This window comes from Gossypium hirsutum, chromosome A13 (genome assembly GCF_007990345.1).
Source record: "Gossypium hirsutum isolate 1008001.06 chromosome A13, Gossypium_hirsutum_v2.1, whole genome shotgun sequence".
Lineage (NCBI taxonomy): Eukaryota > Viridiplantae > Streptophyta > Magnoliopsida > Malvales > Malvaceae > Gossypium > Gossypium hirsutum.
This window is the reverse complement of record NC_053436.1, coordinates 94,804,524-94,817,950: the sequence shown is the minus strand read 5'-3', so window position 1 is coordinate 94,817,950 and position 13,427 is coordinate 94,804,524. Positions and strand designations below refer to the sequence as shown.

Here is a 13,427-nt window from a genome sequence, read left to right as displayed (position 1 = left end):
GTGTGACATACCTTAATCCTAAGTGGATAACAGACTATGTATGCATGACTCGTATACTTTGATGTAAGTAAAAGCCTGTGTTTAAATAGATAAGGAACCGGAAGCTAGTGCATTGGATATATGTCATTCACAACAATGGAATTTATAGCCTGAGACATGGGTAAACGATATTTTCTCATTGGCATTACATGGTTGATGAAAAGTAAACGTGGCCATGAGTCATTCATATTTGTAATGAATAACTTTATTACTATTGGATAGGAATTGACTTTTTATGAAAGAAGATATAACGGTTACCATGAGATAAAATAGGATCATGTTGGGAGAATGAATATTATCCCAAAGAGATTAAGAATATCCTATAATGGTAACACACTTATGACAAGGTCATTGGATAAGAAATGATCAAGTTGCTTTCATACTGGTATGTCGTTAGGGAGAGCTCAGTCACAATACTATAATGGATTGACTTCGTGACTAAATGAGTTTATAATTAATAGGTGAAAAGCTGGAACTTAATTGTAAATCATTTGAACCCTAATCGCATATGTCCAATCAGTCCCTTCACTAGCTCGTTGAAACCAGAAATGAATTGCATATTGAATCAAATGAATAGAAATGAAGAAAATAGAGAAATAGGAAACATTTGGAAATGATTATGTTTTTCTCCAAAATAAAAATAAAAATGGAGAAATGGAATCATTGGGAAATGAATGTGGTTTTTTCTAAAATGAAAAATGAAAATGACCTGTAAATGAATTTATGTTTTTTGAATTAAATGAAGTTCAAAAATATAAATAAATCATTTGGTCATAATAAACCCGTTGAATGTAGAAATGTTAAATATATTTTTTCATAAATTCTTTTACGATAAAGTCGTCATGATTTTAACGAAATTAAAATTGAGTTTAGAAAATTATTTAATTAAAAAATATTGAAATGTTTATTTTGGGAAATAGAAAAATATATATAGGGTTTGATTGAATTATAAAGTACTGAATTAAAAATTTAAGAAGCATTTTTAATTGGATCCGATATGGAAAAGGCCTAAAAGTGACGACACTATTTAAAAAATATTTTTTCCACTTAGAATGATTGTCAAATGGTGAGATTTTTTAAGATGATGCTGCCAACACTTTTCCACAATATAAAACATATTCAATGTATTTTGTTTTTATAAATTTTTTTTATTTAGGTAAAAATACGTTTAATCAGTTTAATGTATTTTCATAAAAACTGAAAAAATAAATAGATTTTTTTTTCAGAACGCATGAGATATATGTACATTTCTTATGTTTTTATTATTAAGATAAATTGATTTTTTTATAAAAAAAAAGCAACAAATTTTGACAGAAATCAAAGTTGTTGGATTTGAGTGGGTAGTTGGTTGGCACTTTTGAAGCAATCAAGGTTATTGGATCTAACACAAATTACCACTCCCTTTCAAACATCAACAGAAAAAAATATAGTCAAATAATTAAAATTAAACACGCTTTTGGATGTTAGCATTCAAATACATATTTCACTCATAAATCATCATCATTATATTTTATTGATATAATAATAAGTTATAATTTTTTTAAAAAAATTTAACCATGTTAAAATTAATTAATATTAAAATAAAAAACACTCAATACTTTTATAAAAAATAAAGAAATTTTGATTTGCCTAGAAAAATGAAGAATTTGAAAATAAAAAATTTAAAAACTATAATATCTTAAATTAAATTTTAAAAATTTATATAAATATAATCAGAAAATTTAAATATTTAGAATTTATATAAAATAATATTTAATTATTATAATACAATCAAAATCATATAAAATTAAATAAAAGTTATTGACATATTAAAGTGTAAATAAAATAAAGTCATGTATATATAAATAAGAGAGGTGTGATTTCACATGAATTAAATCACAAAGTTTGTTTTGGCGTAAAGTTGGGTTGTGGACTGAGATTTGAGGGTATTTTTTTCAACTTTTTACCGCTTATAGTCTTTATTGGCCTCTATACCTTTCTTTCTGTTTGATTTTTTGTTTGTAGTTTTGAATTTTTTTCCTCAAAGTATTATCTTGATAGTGATTCACCAAATACCAGAAACATGAGTTTTAGTCTAAAGCAATCCGCTTTAGCTGCATGCAGTGATGTTTCAAATTCAGTTCTCCAGCGAAGATCACTTTCTTGCAGATCTTCAATTTTACCTCCTTTGGTTTTCCAAAACAATTCGAAAAGAACAAATCTTTCACTGTCAAAGCCTTTGCATGTTTCCGCTGTTGAGATTATTGGGAAGGATAAAGAACCCGTGATCAAGTGCAGGGCTTATGAAGCTGATAAGTCCCAGCCTATTCAGGCTGCAGCTCAGGAAGTGAAATCAGAAGCTGCAAAAAGGGTGAAAATTGGGATTTATTTTGCAACTTGGTGGGCTTTAAATGTTGTTTTCAATATTTATAACAAGAAGGTTTTGAATGCTTACCCTTACCCTTGGTTGACTTCAACTTTGTCCCTTGCCTGTGGATCTTTGATGATGTTGATTTCATGGGCTACAAGGATTGCTGAGGCGCCTAAAACAGATTTTGAGTTTTGGAAGACTTTGTTTCCGGTAAGGGTTTTCTTTTTCCGATTTTGTGTTTGGTTGGTGAGAAAGTGGAGAAAATAGTAGAAACTAGAAATTTGTTCATTGCTTGTCTAAGATTTTAATATTTCTGAATTTTTTTGCTAGGATCATGTGTTTTTATGATATTTGGACGGTAGGAGGAAAAAGTTAAAAAGAACCACAGATTTGTCTCTTGTTTCAGTTTTAAGAAAACTACAGTTTGTCTGATTGCAGAGAAAATGAAATTAAAATTTGGTTTTATCTTGTCTTATATTAAATTTGAAGAAGAAAATATTGATAAATTTTCAAAAAAAAATTAGAATTTGACTTCACAGCCTGAGACTATGAATCACAAGTTTTACTGAAATTTTCAACTTTTTTTCTTGTTGATTTTTTTTTCCTAGGTTGCTGTGGCACATACCATTGGGCATGTAGCAGCAACTGTGAGTATGTCTAAGGTTGCAGTTTCATTCACTCACATAATCAAGAGTGGTGAGCCAGCTTTCAGTGTCCTGGTTTCTAGTCTCTTGCTTGGAGAGAGCTTCCCTCCTGCGGTTTACCTCTCCCTTGTTCCCATCATTGGTGGTTGCGCTCTTGCTGCCGTAACTGAACTCAACTTTAATATGACCGGTAATTTGAAAGCTATAATCTCTTTGATATGGATATTGATTTTTTACTTTGATGTTTTAATCCTCATTGAAGCTGTTGTTGAATTGTTTCTTTTATGTTTTAATCCTCTCTAACTGGGTGCTTTATGACGTCAATGCCCCATTATTTGAAATTGAGCTCAATAAGCCACTCTTTTTTGGCAAACTTTTGGTGTTACCCCAGTTTTCTTAACATCCAAACCTGAAAAGGCTTAACATGTGGCCACCATCATTTCCCCTTCATGTGTGTTTTTTTCTAGCATGTTTTAGTAACCATGGTCTTGTTTTCAGCTGGTAATGTGCATTTAGTATTTCGGACATATATGTTGCTTTAGGATTCTGACTGACTGAGGTTGAGGTTGTGCATATAATCAATTTGCTTTGAAGGCTTTATCATTGGAGTATGGACTCGGTTGATCTCTGTGTATTTCAGGTTTTATGGGAGCTATGATATCAAACTTGGCATTTGTCTTCCGTAATATATTCTCCAAGAAGGGCATGAAAGGAAACTCCGTTAGTGGGATGAACTACTATGCTTGTCTATCTATGTTGTCTCTTGTAATACTCACACCTTTCGCGATTGCTGTAGAAGGACCGCAGATGTGGGCAGCAGGATGGGAAAAGGCCTTATCCCAAATTGGACCACAGTTCATCTGGTAATAACTTAACAGAGTACTAAATCTCAATTCCTTGTTCTGTTTCTTTCCATTCAATGTTTTCTGCATTTACTTTATGACCCAGGTAAACACTTTGAAGGCATTTGAAGAACTTATTGGAACTTGTCACATTATGCTTATACTAAAATGAATAACATAGGAGTCCTATCACCTGTTTGACAGCTGAAGAAGATATTGGAAATATTGAAATCTCTGTATCATATAATGGAAAGCAATTAAATACACCGGTTCTAATACATACCCACATCTGACACTCACAAAGTAACATAGCTTATTTGTTCCATTGGGTTAATGCTTACTGGATAGTATATAACATGCCTCAAGACCTGCACATAGCTTGAAGCCTTGAACCGCCTGGTAGCAATCACTTAAGAGTTACAGTGAAGATATCATATATGCACCTCTAACAGGAACGTTAGACTGTACACTACCCATCTTATCACAATTCAGGTTTTTGTACTACAATGTTTGTCTTGGAATTTCAAAACCACGTTTCTTTTCTTATATAAATTTTGAATCGTTAGATACTCTTTATGGACATGAAATCTAACAGTGTTGTTTTATGATATTTTTACTTGCTGTTTTCTAACAATCGTTTTTGCGAATTTTATCGTATTTGAAAGGTGGGTGGCGGCCCAAAGTATTTTCTATCATCTCTACAATCAAGTCTCGTACATGTCCCTCGATCAGATCTCTCCCTTGACATTTAGCATCGGCAACACCATGAAACGTATATCTGTTATAGTCTCATCCATCATCATCTTCCACACGCCTGTCCAACCTGTCAATGCTGTCGGAGCTGCTATTGCTATCCTTGGAACCTTCTTGTATTCTCAGGTTAGTGATCCTGTAATTCACGAACAGACTTATGCATTTCTGACTGTCAGACCTGTCTGACTGTTACAGATTACCCAACTAGATATATGAACAAGCACTATTTTTCTAGGTTGTTCACATATGACTTGCATGTTTGTTTTTGGATGATATTTCCATAGTGATAAGGTCTATAGCATATCATGTGACGTACTACATGTCAAAATCGGATATTTTGGAGCTCTAGCAATTGACCATTTCTAAGAGATAAAAAGGGTATGTGCTCATTGAAATTTTGAAATTTAGTGTTAATTAGCTGCTTATTGTGTAACCTTAAAGATTTGTTGTTTTGGCCTATGTGACTGACCTAATTCTTAAATATCGTACGGTTTGGTGTCTTGATTGGTTTGTTGGACCATCAGTTTAACACCTACTTGGTGCCTCCTACTAGATTTTGGTGGTAGATGGATTATAATCCATGGATGTTGACACTGAGGTGGGCCGGCACTAGCTGCCAATATGACAGGTGACATCTTAGGTAGTAAGGTGGCTTTAGTGAAACCCCAGTTGAACCATGCGTCTACCTAACCAAAGGCATCTAATGGGATCATGAGATGGTTTATTCCTTGTACATTAAGTCAAAGATGCTTTAGATCAGAATACAATATTTCATTCTAAATAATTTGAGAATATGCTTGGTTTCCTCTCCTTATACCGAGAACGATTGATTGCCGTTACCTCTAAACACATGCGATCTCTTTTGCAGGCAAAGGCATGAGAAAACTGGGGGGGGGGGCTTTCAAATTTCAAAACATCGTGATAACTGTGGAAGCTCGGATTAGTTACTGGCTTTCGGGATCAATGATTGCTGGATTTTGGTGTTACCAGCTTGTCATATTGTAGATATCTATAATAAGGGGGGTGATTATAAATAATGTCATACAGTGGATTTAGGCATGTTTCTTTTTAATCTATATAGTTGCTGTGGATCCGTTTTGAATAAAGAGGGGCTTAATGTTGTGAGCCTTTTTTTATGTCAGCAAGACATGAACAAGAGCTAAGGACAATGTATTTCTTGATAAAAATATTATGGTGTTATTTTTAACTATTTCTTTGATTTTTCATTTTTTTTTCCAAGTATTTGTATTTGTGTGTTGGAACACATTTTAAATCTTCTGAAAAAATTAAACATTATTTAACTCTTCGGAAAGATATTTTCTGAAACATAAGAAAATGAAAAGGTGATAAGACTTAGGTCATGCTGGAGGCACATGCAGTACTTTTTTGAAAGTAAGAGAGGGGTTGACCAAGATGCTTAGCTTATGGTTCACATTGGAAATAAAATGGTAATGGAAAAGCTTAAAATAGAAGGACATGTGAGGTTGTCTTCTTTATGACCGTTCATTGAAAGATTTTAAGAGCATTGGAAATAGAAAATTAGGTAGAATATGTAAACTCTCATATGACCCTTCATGGCTTCAAAGGCTAATTTCTCTTTGCTCCCTGCATCATTACATCATTTCTCCCTATGGGGTTCCAAACACTTCTGAGTACTAGGTTAGGGAAAACGATTTTAATTGTATATTCTCACCAGAAATAAATTTCTAAAAGCCCTAAACCTTTTAACTTCACCCTCCAGCAAAAAAAAAAAAAGCCTACATTATGTAAATATTCGTGAGCATCAAACAAACATGAATATAAATTAATATATATTTGTGTGGTAAATTAATAATTTTATTAATATATAATAATCAAATAATAAATTATCCTTAAATGATGATTGATTTTATGAACATAAATTAAGTTGTAATAAAAAAAATCTTAAAAATATTATTTGTGTGATAAACAATGAGAAATCGAATTTAATTCATTTACACATACAGAATGATGGTATGCATGTTAAAACATGAAGCATGGGATAGACAGATTGGAGGGGCTACATATTAGTACCGCACAACGGTGTCCGTCAAATCGAAAATGATTTGACAAAGAGGGAAAAAAAAAACTTTGAAAATGAGTTGCTCTCATCTTTCTATTAAAGATGGGGAATTTGATATTGGCCGTTCATAAGAATAAAAATATCTTCAGACAAAATAATTGATTCAAACAAAGCTCCCATTCATTACCGTCCATTGGCATTGCCTACCCCTCCAAACTTCTTTCCTTCACCTATTAACATCTCGATGGAATTTAATACATTTTAGTACATTTCTGTATTATGGGTTTAATCCTTTATTTCTTTTATTTATTCTAAATATGTATTTTCAATTCCGAAGTCTATAGTGTTATATAATTTGATGGGACTCTAATTTTTTTCTTTTTTTTTTAAACATGTATATGCACCCACCTTGATATTTTTGTACAGTTCGATTAATATGTTTATATTTTTAGATGTACAAAAATTTGTGCAATTATAACAAGTAATCAAGATGTATATATCACATCATGTATAAAAAATAAATCACATCAAATAATTTAACATAATTGACAAAAAGATTGATATTATAATTGAAAAGAGCAACTAATAAAAATCAAACTAAATCCATAGAATTTCGCCTATTTATTACAACAAAAAGTTAACTTGATAAAAAAAACTAAAGCTATTTAATTATTAATAAAAAAACATAATTTAATATATTTACTTTTACATAATATTATCTATTTCTTATAAATTAAAATAAATTAATACACTTAATCTTAATATCAACATATCAGAAATAAATTTTAAAATATTTATTAGGTATTTGAATTAAAATTAAATTAAATTTATATTGTTTAGAATAGATTCAGGTCATGTTGGATGCATTGAAAAAATAAATCAATTAAAAATTAATATTTTAATAATTTAATTTTTTTTAAGCACTTCTGATTATCCCATAATAAAAAGAAGAAATAGTAAAATTCTTCAATGAATAAAAGTGAAAAAATACCTATTTATTACTTAAACGTAGAGCTTTTTCAATTATTTTTATTTTATTTTATTTTATTTCATTTAACATTAGAATAGTTTACCTATAAAATTTTAAAAATTGCATTTATCAAACTACATAATTAATGTATACTTAATTTTCAACACAGTTTTTTGATACTTGTTTTTTCAATTTATCATCTTAATTTATATCTAAAAAGTTGTTTTCTCTCACATATATATATATTAACTTTTCAACTGCATGTGGAAATTACTTTCTTTGAAGAAAATAATTCTCAAAAAAAAAATTTAATTAACTGCACCATAGAGCAGGCCTAAAGGCCCTAAACTATTTTATCATAAGTTGGCAGAATGATTCCCCATTACAAATGTTGGCAGAAGGATTCCCCATTACAAATGTTTTGCAAAGCAAGTAGTAGTACATATAAAGAAACAGAGAAAAAGACTGACAGCATGGTTGTAGAAAGAAAGGGCAACCATTTATTTCCACGAAAAGCATCGTAATCATACCTGCAAATGCTTAATCACTGTCTGAACATCTTTATCGCCTCTGCCGCTGCAGTTAACCACAACTTTGGTATCATTCGGTAGAGTTGGACACAGCTGCTCCAAATAAGCCAGTGCATGAGATGTCTCCAAAGCTGGGATTATACCCTCCAGTCGAGACAATCTCTTGAAAGCTGCTTATTTCAATTTATTTAGTAAGAAAATGGCAACAAAGAGATATAAAAGTTCGATGAAATCGGTTAAAAATAGTAATATAGGTGATAAAAGCTGACCAAAAATGTCGATATAAGAGTGCAAAGAAGCTGATCCATTGAATTATTGACTTTTTCTAAAGATATTTGAGAAGGCATAAGTTAAAGGAACCATAAGGTAGACAATATCCAGCATCTCCCCCCAAAAAAAAACAGCGTTGCTCGTGTGTAAACGTGCAAATTTTGACTATTACTCAAAGACGACAGGTTTTATACTCGATATCTTAAGTGCGTATGTCTGTATTAAATGAGAGAAAGATGCAAGAGAAACATGTCCACCTTCGAGAACATTTTAAGCATATAGTCATCGGTCAAAACAATTTTGAAGGAGAAAGTGATAAATCAACAGCTCATGGTGAAGAACTAAAAATGAACAGTTGAGAAAAAGAGGTGGAGGATGCATTGGATGATTAATGAACCAAGGTGAAATTAGGTAAACCTACGGAATATGTTCCAGTCCTCATGAAACTTTACGGTCTACAAGGACCTACAGATAAAGCTTCAAATTTCCAAGTAACCAGAGAAAGCAACAACCAATCTTCTAACATGGAGAGACATGCAGCTTTTTAAGGTTAAAGATGCCACAAACATAGGGCAAATAAATATACATACATAAAAGGCGAATAGAATGCAGTGCCTCTACAGATAATCATTTTCTTTTACAAGAACGAACAACAGGTAGTAGTCACAATCAGATACAATAAGATGAATCATCAAAACAACTGGACGGTAGTTTCATACCTTCCAATGCTTCTTCATCTGTGACACTGTGGTACTCAGCTCGCCCTACATCTTTCAGAAAACTGTGTTCTGGTCCAACCCCAGGATAATCCAAGCTGTATAGACATAACAAAAAGGTTTCCCAGTTATTCAAAGCAAAATAAAGCAAGCCGCATAAAAATGAACAAATTCAATATAATTTCTCCACCCTGCACTAATGGAATGGGGTTCAACTATTTGCCCATCTTCATCTTGTAATAAGTAGGACATAGCTCCATGCAAAACTCCCACTTCTCCCTTGGTCAAAGTAGCAGCATGCTTGCCACTGTCCAAACCAAAACCAGCAGCCTCTACACCAATCAACCTAACATCCTTGTCATTAACAAACTCATGGAAAAGTCCCATAGCATTTGAACCTCCGCCAACACATGCAACCAATACATCTGGTTTCCCTCCCCATTTTTCCAGGGCTTGTTTTCTTGTTTCTTTACCAATCACTGCATGGAACTCTCTCACCATCACAGGATATGGATGTGGACCAGCAACAGATCCCAAAATGTAATGAGTTGTCTCCACGTTAGTCACCCAATCCCGGATAGCTTCCGATGTAGCATCTTTTAGTGTTGCAGTACCCGAGTGAACTGCTCTAACCTATATGGTAATTAATACAATGTCAAATTTGAAAAATAAAAAGAGCATTTCAGCCAATCCAGAGAGAAGGTGATACAGAGCTATACTCCAAGTAACAATGTATAACAAATGATATCTCATTGGTTAACCATTTACCTCTGCACCAAGGAGCCGCATTCTGAAAACATTAAGCGCCTGTCTTTCCATATCTTGAGCACCCATGTAAATAATGCACTGCAAACCAAACCGTGCACACACGGTAGCTGTTGCCACTCCATGCTGACCAGCTCCAGTTTCAGCAATAATCCGTTTCTTGCCCAAACGTTTAGCAAGCAATGCCTGAGCAACAGCATTATTGATCTTATGAGCACCAGTATGGTTAAGATCCTCCCTCTTAAGGTATATATCTGGCCCTTCACCATTGGGACGCTTGTAATGTTCAGACAGCCGCTCTGCAAAATAAAGTGGACTTTCCCTACCAACATAGTCTTTCAAAATCCCAGCTAATTCTTCCTGCAAATCATAAAAATTATTCCTCAAAATCACCACTTTCAGCATAAAAATAAAAATTCTTTCAAAGGGATTTTTCTTATTATTATTTCAAGGCTAAAATTATTTAGAACCTCTCTTTACTTACCACTTTTATTAGCGAATTTTTATATAATGATTATTTTTAAATAAATTATGAAAAAGGTTACAAATTGCTTAAATATAAGCCAACAAGGCTAAAGAAATGTCAATTTCACATATAATGAATAATTTTCTTAATCATTCAAAAAAGTGATGATTGCAAAATCGGCATTTAAGGATAATCTCCAGCTTCATTTGCTTGAAGAACCTTCTCCTGATGTTGTAAGTCTTGTTAGTACAGATAGGAATATGTGTGGTAACTCCACTGGTTGAGTTGTATAAGAAGGCTATTTCATGAGCCTCATTTTTTTCATCAAAAAAAAATGTGAGGATTTCTTTTAACTAATTAATCAAAAGAAATTTTGAGCTTTAGAACAAAAAAGATATTTTTGTCCTTTTCAATGAGAATGAAAGTCGATATCAAAAATTACAATCAAAATCTAAAATAAAAATGAAAAAGAACAATCATTTTCAAATTCAAGAAGTGTAATCAACAACAAAAGAAAAATAAATAGATTTTCTTCTTTTAATCAAAGTCGAAAAATTTTCAATTTCTTCTTTTTTGTTGATAACAAATTCTTTGTAAAAGGACAACTACAGTTTTTAAATTCCAATCTAAATTCTTATTAGTAAGACACACACACAAAGACCTTGACTCAACTATTCCAGATAAATATTCATAATTAAATACGAATAGAAATGTGTATAAATATGAAGTGGAGTCATTGCGAAAACAACCTGGAATTTTTCATCTTTGGAGAGGGAATGAAAAGCCGTATCCAGCTCAGAGAGGGCAGACATTAGGGTCTCGGGAACGTATTTTCCGCCAAATTTGCCAAACCGACCAAACGAGTCGGGTCGTTTCCATCCGTTCGGGTCCGAATCCATGGAAACCGGAGCTGCTGGGACTGGTTCTCTAGTTACCGTACAAGAAACAGAAAAGCTTTTCACAGGCGACGTCTGAAGCGCAAATTGGCTGAAATTGACAGGCAATATCTTGGAGGAGTAAACGGATGAGGAAGAGAAAGAGGAAGAGGAAAGGGGATTGCCAAGACGGAATGTGGCGGTGCTTGTGGCGGTGGCGGCCATATTCGAGGGCATTTCAATTTTAGGGCTTTATTTGGGTGGACTGTTTCTTTCTGAAGGATACGGGACAAAAATATTTAAAAAAGTGCTGGGCCCAGTTAAGACAAAAAAATGATTTGGTACGAGATGACGTGGCAAATTATTGTCTTAGGAAATTTTCCTACAATTGGAAGTCATTTTTTCATGGCTTCTTTTTATGATAAAAATGGGGAAAAAAAATTGGCTTCTTTTTATGATAAAAAAGGGCAAAAAAAAATTGGAAAAAGTGTTTTTAAATAAGGAAAAAAATTTGGGCTTCCATCTATATCTATATATAAATACAAGGAAGGTTTTTTTATTGACATATGCATTTAATTTATTCCTTTACCACGTATTTAATTTCAGTTTTAGCTTTTTTTTATGTTTAAATTTAAATTTTATTTTATAATATAATTTAATCAGCTTTCGCGTAATTTATGAATCTAATTTTTATACTTTAATTTGATATTTTTAACCTATTAATTTTTCAAATTTTAAAATTTTACTTCCAATTAAATTATAACTATTAAATTTATTAAGTCAAGTTATTCTATTTTTAAAATTTAATATGACAAATACGTTATCGCATATGTGATGCTATGACAACTTGTTATTCTCAAGAATTATTCAAAAAACAATTAAAGAATTACTAAAACTTTTTACCACATATGTTTTAATTTTTTATATAAGTTAATTTCTTTACTTTTATAGTGTCATTAATTAATTTTAATGATTATTATTATTAACTATTTCAACCACAATGCTAACAGTACGATAAGTTCTAAATGAAAGTTTTCAAAAAAAATATCTACATCAGCATTTTCAAACTTTTTTTTTGGTTACATCACTATCAAGTAAATATATATTTTTTAAAATTTTGAAAGGTTATACTAATGAATTTAATAGAAGAAGTTTGATAATTTAAAAAATTAAATGTGCGGAAAAAAAATTAAGTATGAAGATTTAAATGTTGAATTTAAATTATAAAATTTGTTTGGTATATTTCTCAAAATTAATTCCAAATTATAATTAAATTATTTGATATATATTGATTTTAAATTATAAAAAATATATATTACAATTTATCTTTAATTTTTAAACATTTAATCGTATTCTAAACAAAAGTCAATTTTTAAATGTAAATTTTTGTATGATAATATAATATTAAAATAAAATTGAATTGAATTAGATAGCTCTTATTTATCTATCATTTTTCACACTTTTTTATAGAAAAATTATATCAAATTGTTTTTATTTTGGAATATCAAACATGTGTAAAAAATTAAATCATTTTCAACAAGGATTATTATCCTATACACTTGAGTGGAATAAAAAAAAAAAGCTCCACAAGCATGTTTAAGGTAATGTCACTTGTTTTATAGTGTAATAAAATAATTAAAAACGGCACTTAGCATCATCCATAATATGCTTGTAGAGTTTTTTTACTCCACTGCCAATGGATAGAATAATTACCTTTTCAATGGATTTAATTGTTTGGGATAATGGTAAGATTTATCCCTATCCACTGCCAATGGATAGAATAATTACCTTTTCAATGGATTTAATTGTTTGGGATAATGGTAAGATTTATCCCTATACTTTAACAAAGTTGCCAGTATGGTACCTTTACTTTCAATTTATCTAATTTGGTACCTATATTTTTAACTTGTCCAACCTTGTGGTACATAACCCTAATAGTGTCAAGTTTTTTTATGACATGGTGCATCACTTGTTTGAAAATTTAAATAGGATAATTGAAACAAGAATAATAAAATAATATTACAAAAATATAACGACTTTGAGGTATGTATAACACTTTCCTTAAGACTTTAAACCCTCAACACTCCAAGCAAAATAGTAAAAATGACTAATAGAAAAGACTTTTATATAGATATTCAATAGATGTAACTTTCCATGATATACCTT

At 31.3% G+C, this 13,427-nt stretch overlaps 2 protein-coding genes across 2 annotated transcripts; one reads left to right on the top strand and one right to left on the bottom strand.

The window, feature by feature from the left end:
- Positions 1-1,909: 1,909 nt before the first annotated feature.
- Positions 1,910-5,838, top strand: LOC121212492 (glucose-6-phosphate/phosphate translocator 1, chloroplastic). The gene is made up of 5 exons (XM_041085324.1): positions 1,910-2,599; positions 2,998-3,223; positions 3,674-3,896; positions 4,541-4,754; positions 5,497-5,838. Exons 1-5 carry the CDS (start codon positions 2,102-2,104, stop codon positions 5,506-5,508), a joined length of 1,173 nt encoding a protein of 390 aa, XP_040941258.1. The 5' UTR covers positions 1,910-2,101; the 3' UTR covers positions 5,509-5,838.
- A 2,093-nt stretch (positions 5,839-7,931) lies between these two features.
- On the bottom strand, positions 7,932-11,775 carry LOC107919875 (tryptophan synthase beta chain 1). Its single transcript, XM_016849283.2, has 5 exons — positions 11,136-11,775; positions 9,924-10,280; positions 9,346-9,788; positions 9,159-9,253; positions 7,932-8,339 (listed from the first exon to the last, which is right to left on the bottom strand). The coding sequence occupies exons 1-5, from the start codon at positions 11,496-11,498 to the stop codon at positions 8,164-8,166; spliced, it is 1,434 nt and encodes a 477-aa protein (XP_016704772.2). The 5' UTR covers positions 11,499-11,775; the 3' UTR covers positions 7,932-8,163.
- Positions 11,776-13,427: the final 1,652 nt, after the last annotated feature.